Source organism: Haliotis cracherodii, unplaced genomic scaffold, assembly GCF_022045235.1.
Source record: "Haliotis cracherodii isolate W230 unplaced genomic scaffold, xgHalCrac1.p SCAF_7, whole genome shotgun sequence".
In the NCBI taxonomy this organism is placed as follows: Eukaryota; Metazoa; Mollusca; class Gastropoda; order Lepetellida; family Haliotidae; genus Haliotis; species Haliotis cracherodii.
Genome location: NW_027266330.1, coordinates 36,024,928 through 36,030,716, shown reverse-complemented (window position 1 = coordinate 36,030,716; position 5,789 = coordinate 36,024,928). Strand labels below are relative to the sequence as shown.

The 5,789-nt window shown below is 42.1% G+C and overlaps 1 protein-coding gene across 1 annotated transcript; it reads right to left on the bottom strand.

Moving 5' to 3' along the window:
- Positions 1 to 3,525: 3,525 nt before the first annotated feature.
- On the bottom strand, positions 3,526 to 5,046 carry LOC139448841 (uncharacterized). The gene has a single exon (XM_071230366.1). It carries the CDS (start codon positions 5,044 to 5,046, stop codon positions 3,526 to 3,528), a length of 1,521 nt encoding a protein of 506 aa, XP_071086467.1.
- Positions 5,047 to 5,789: the final 743 nt, after the last annotated feature.

The following is a 5,789-nucleotide window of genomic DNA, read 5'->3' as shown; positions in this document are numbered from 1 at the left end:
AAGCATATATACAGCATAACTACAGCATATAGTCGGGACTAAAAAGTTAGTTCGTTATATCCGTTAGTTCGTTATAAGCGTGTTCGTTATAACCGTAGTTTACTGTACATACCTGGGGCACATTCGCCACTAATTTGGTTCGAGTCCGGTTCGAATGATACGGTGTGGTGGGGGAGCCTTGTGATTGAACTCATGAGCATCGGTATTCGCAATTGGGATACGATGACAAGCATCAACCAATTCAGCGAGCCTGACCATCCAATCCTATTGGTTACCTCTCACGACAAACAGGTAGCTGAAAACCAATTCTAACCCGGATCTTCAGTAACTAACTATAGCGTATATGATAACAGTATTACGCATATTTTGTCCGTGACATTTTACGTCTATATTGTGTAAAAGTACAACGATGTATGTTACCACTTCTTAATGTTAATCAATGCTCTCTTTCAAACCTGTTTGGCATTTCATGAGTTTGGTTGTGTGGGATGAACCATCGATATGACTCACGATTGTTTTATAAACAACTCGTTTAAAAAAGCGTATGAACCACGTCAAAGCCCGAGATCAAATAAAGTGTGCGACTACGCCCGCACAAAACTTATCACATACGGAATAAGTTTTAAAAAATGAAAACAGTTTTAAATTTTACTGCTGAGTCTGTTAAACGTAGTCATCGACTGCTACTGTCTCGAACGGCGACTCTATAGGTTTTACGTAAGAAAACACATGTTCTACAAAGCTGACTCGAGTAAATTTTTGTTTTTCGACATGAGTCAAGATGTTCTACTGGATTCTTGAAGGAAAAGACTTTCATTGTGGCGAATTAAGCCACGTGTTACTTTGGGTCTTCTCGCCATTTGGTATAACTGGATGACTATCTTTAATTAACATTAGTTAAGTTCTCCATTTATGCAATTGTTCCGGCTTGTAAAACCCATATCCACATTGCTGTCCCAGGTGGTTCAATGTTTTAACGAAAAAAAGTAAATATGGCCGTAATTACGGGTTGAAAACTCTGTTAACCACTGTATATTCTTGTATTATTGTATCATACATACATATATATATATATATATACATATATATATATATATATATATATATATATATATATATATATATATATATATATATATATATATAATACAAAAGTCCAAAGATGAGCTTTATAGTTCATACATATGTGTACACACGCTTACAGATGATGATGATGATGATGTTGGTGATGATGATGATGTTGGTGATGATGATGATGATGATGTTGTTGGTGATGATGATCATGATCATGATCATGATCATGATGTTATGCACTTATTATTATATACAATGCTGTAACAAACTACTTCTTTATTATTCGGTAGTCACAAAACCGCCTCAACAACAAGATGTCACCACAACCTGACGACGCACGCGCCTGTTACTACTCTGTTGGACAAATAAAGTAAAGCCACGTGGTGGCTAAATCTCAAACAAACAAGAAAAGGTTATTCAATGGTGATGTATTTGATACGGGCATCATAGTTTTGTTTTGGACCCGGCTATACTGAGGGTCGAGGGGTCACAAAGTATGCTCTTCAAAAACGAAACGCAAAGCGAGATTTGTGTGAGGTAGGAAAATACATTTGTAAGAGGAACCGTACAAGGTATTGAGCCAAAATGTTGTGGAGAGAACACCTGGTGATTGTAGTCATCTCAGTTATCGGTTCATAGGAAAAGTCCAAGGTGAAGGACAGCTACCATCAATAACGCGTATGTCTCCCGTTGGAATCGACAGCAGCCTGATATCTCCTGCCAATGGATGAAGCGATCTTGGGCGGGGGTGGTTTCTCTTGGTCGTCCCGACCTTTGCCGATCACGTGTTAACCCATCCTGTTGAAACCGATCCCATGGCCTTGTGATGGTGCTGGGTGCTACATTGAAAACCCTGGCTACAGCTGATCGGGATTCCCCTGCCTGCAAGCGGCCTGTGACGTTGTTTCTTTGCACTTTTGTTAATCTTGGCGTGTTGTTGAACTGTCACTGTTCGATTGACGCAGATGCCAGGCAATCAAAAGCCCTGCACTTTAATACCGTTCATAGTTCTGATGCACGTGCATTACGTGCAGCTCCATGGCCCTTTTGTTAATGCACTGGGTGTTTCCGAAACGTACGTGTTTCCCGACTTATGGTTTGCATGTCCTTGTTGTGATAATTTTGATCCGGGAAATTTGTCACTGACACTATAACACATTAAACCTCTTCATTTTGCACCTCTTGGTCCGCTAATTTTGCTTTTATGGCCAAAAATATCCGTATTGCGTTTCTTGATTGAAGAGTATATTTCGGCGTCTGTTTTTAGCCAAGTTACTTTTTTATAACGTTTGTAATGTTTTGGTCCAATATGATTTTCATAGGTGTACTTTCTCCTGCCCGACAGCCTAATTCGCCATCATGTGGTGACAGATGAAAATATGACCCCGGCAATCTACTGCTTGTTGATCGAGTTTGTTGGAGTGGTCGGACCAGTTGACAGGTTTGAAGGAGGTCATAGTTTCCCCGATAGTGAGTGAGTGAGTGAGTGAGTATGGTTTAATGCTGCTTTAAACAACATTCCAGCAATATCACAGCAGGGGACACCAGAAAAGAGATCCACATGTGTATCAATGTGGAGAATCGATTAAGTTTCTTGAAATTGACTGGCATTCCAAACGATGGTATCGTAATGCCCATAAAGCGTTTGTGAAATGACCTCGACTGCTAAACATGCTGTGAGTTAGTGAGTATGGTTTTACGCCACTTATAACAATATTTCAGCAATATTACGGCGTGGGACACCACAATTGGGCTTTACACATTGTACCCATGTGGGGATTCGAACTCGGGTCCTCGGCGTGACGAGCGAACGCTTTAACCACTAGGCTACCCTACTCCCCGTCCCGGATAGTTACTCTTAATATCATCACTGGATTGCCTGGTCCAGACTCGATTTTTTACAGACCGCTGTCATATAGGTGGAACATAAAATAACAAACAAACACATTAGTACCTGTACATTTGGAAGACATTACTGCTGCTGCAACCTGTATCACGTGGTAAGCCGACTAGAGCTATTAGTTTGTTATTTGACGGAACTGACTATTGAGAATATACGTAGGATCATGTATATAATGTAGGTCTGTCGTTGAATGTCAAGATTGCGGGGTAGTGAAATGTGCACACATTAAGTAACAGTTAATGTTGCTTATCGTTATTCAATAAACGTGCGAGATACATGCCCAGTTTTAACAGCTTGTGTTTCTGTCGCATCGTTACCATAACAACGACCTGACACCAGCTAACGGTGAAGGTATAACAATAGGAGTATAAATATTAAAATATGAATGTATCAAGAGGGGTTGGTCGTATTCAACATTAGACAGTTCGAGTGTCCACATTGTGACAGTGCAGTATTGTCGTCTAGATTAGTGAAGGTGGACTTCCACAGTGTGATAGTTACAGTATTGTCGTCTAGAGTAGTGAAGGTGGACTTCCACGGTGTGATAGTTACAGTATTGTTATAGTATAGGTGTAGACGGACTTCCACAGTGTGATAGATACAGTATTGTTGTCTATAGTAGTGTAGACGGACTTCCACAGTGTGATAGTTGCAGTATTGTCGTCTAGAGTAGTGAAGGTGGACTTCCACCGTGTGATAGTTGCAGTATTGTCGTCTAGAGTAGTGAAGGTGGACTTCCACAGTCTGATAGTTACAGTATTGTTGTCTAGAGTAGTGTAGACGGACTTCCACAGTGTGATAGTTGCAGTATTGTCGTCTAGAGTAGTGAAGGTGGACTTCCACAGTCTGATAGTTGCAGTATTGTCGTCTAGAGTAGTGAAGGTGGACTTCCACAGTCTGATAGTTGCAGTATTGTCGTCTAGAGTAGTGAAGGTGGAATTCCACAGTGTGATAGTTGCAGTATTGTCGTCTAGAGTAATGAAGGTGGACTTCCACATTGTGATAGTTACAGTATTGTCGTCTAGAGTAGTGAAGGTGGACTTCCACGGTGTGAAAGTTGCAGTATTGTCGTCTAGAGTAGTGAAGGTGGACTTCCACAGTGTGAAAGTTGCAGTATTGTCGTCTAGAGTAGTGAAGGTGAACTTCCACAGTGTGAAAGTTGCAGTATTGTCGTCTAGAGTAGTGAAGGTGAACTTCCACATTGTGAAAGTTGCAGTATTGTCGTCTAGAGTAGTGAAGGTGGACTTCCACAGTCTGATAGTTGCAGTATTGTCGTCTAGAGTAGTGAAGGTGAACTTCCACAGTGTGAAAGTTGCAGTATTGTCGTCTAGAGTAGTGAAGGTGGACTTCCACAGTCTGATAGTTGCAGTATTGTCGTCTAGAGTAGTGAAGGTGGACTTCCACATTGTGATAGTTGCAGTATTGTCGTTTAGAGTAGTGAAGGTGGACTTCCACCGTGTGATAGTTGCAGTATTGTCGTCTAGAGTAGTGAAGGTGGACTTCCACAGTCTGATAGTTACAGTATTGTTGTCTAGAGTAGTGTAGACGGACTTCCACAGTGCGATAGTTGCAGTCTTGTCGTCTAGAGTAGTGAAGGTGGACTTCCACAGTCTGATAGTTGCAGTATTGTCGTCTAGAGTAATGAAGGTGGACTTCCACAGTCTGATAGTTGCAGTATTGTCGTCTAGAGTAATGAAGGTGGACTTCCACATTGTGATAGTTACAGTATTGTCGTCTAGAGTAGTGAAGGTGGACTTCCACAGTGTGAAAGTTGCAGTATTGTCGTCTAGAGTAGTGAAGGTGAACTTCCACAGTGTGAAAGTTGCAGTATTGTCGTCTAGAGTAGTGAAGGTGGACTTCCACATTGTGAAAGTTGCAGTATTGTCGTCTAGAGTAGTGAAGGTGGACTTCAACAGTCTGATAGTTGCAGTATTGTCGTCTAGAGTAGTGAAGATGAACTTCCACAGTGTGATAGTTGCAGTATTGTCGTTTAGAGTAGTGAAGGTGGACTTCCACAGTGTGATAGTTGCAGTATTGTCGTTTAGAGTAGTGAAGGTGGACTTCCACATTGTGATAGTTGCAGTATTGTCGTTTAGAGTAGTGAAGGTGGAATTCCACATTGTGACAGTTGCAGTATTGTCGTTTAGAGTAGTGAAGGTGGATTTCCACAGTGTGATAGTTGCAGTATTGTCGTTTAGAGTAGTGAAGGTGGATTTCCACAGTGTGAAAGTTGCAGCATTGTCGTTTAGAGTAGTGAAGGTGGATTTCCACAGTCTGATAGTTGCAGTATTGTCGTTTAGAGTAGTGAAGGTGGATTTCCACAGTGTGAAAGTTGCAGTATTGTCGTTTAGAGTAGTGAAGGTGGATTTCCACAGTGTCTAGTGATCTCGAATTAGGGAGGGGGAGCTGTGAGGGAGGGAGGGGGTACGGTTGTACGCTGTTTTAGCCACGTTACTGTCATATCACGACGGAGATACCTTACCTCCACACGTTAGGGACCGACCATTTGATAGTCTGGGTGTTGGAATAGTGTATTGAGACTAGATATTTGAGCCTAAGTAAAGACACCATGCCACATCGTTTGTGCCAGGCAACTTCTGATGTTTCAACAGTATTAAAGTATATGCCCCACCCCCCACCCCCCACGCACACACCACACCCCAATATGGTCTGCCCCATACGACCTCGAGCCCGGACCTTCGGCGGTTGAACGCTTCAACCACAAGGCCATCCGACCACCCCACACTTCAACAACAAGTCTTGTTCCACCGCCCGCCGTAGCCATGTAGATCGGCACAGCCCGTGGTGTATA

Bases quoted from the DNA above. Each gene is read 5' to 3' on its own strand.
- LOC139448841 (XM_071230366.1), bottom strand. From the start codon at position 5,046: ATGTGGAAGTCCACCTTCACTACTCTAAACGACAATACTGCAACTATC.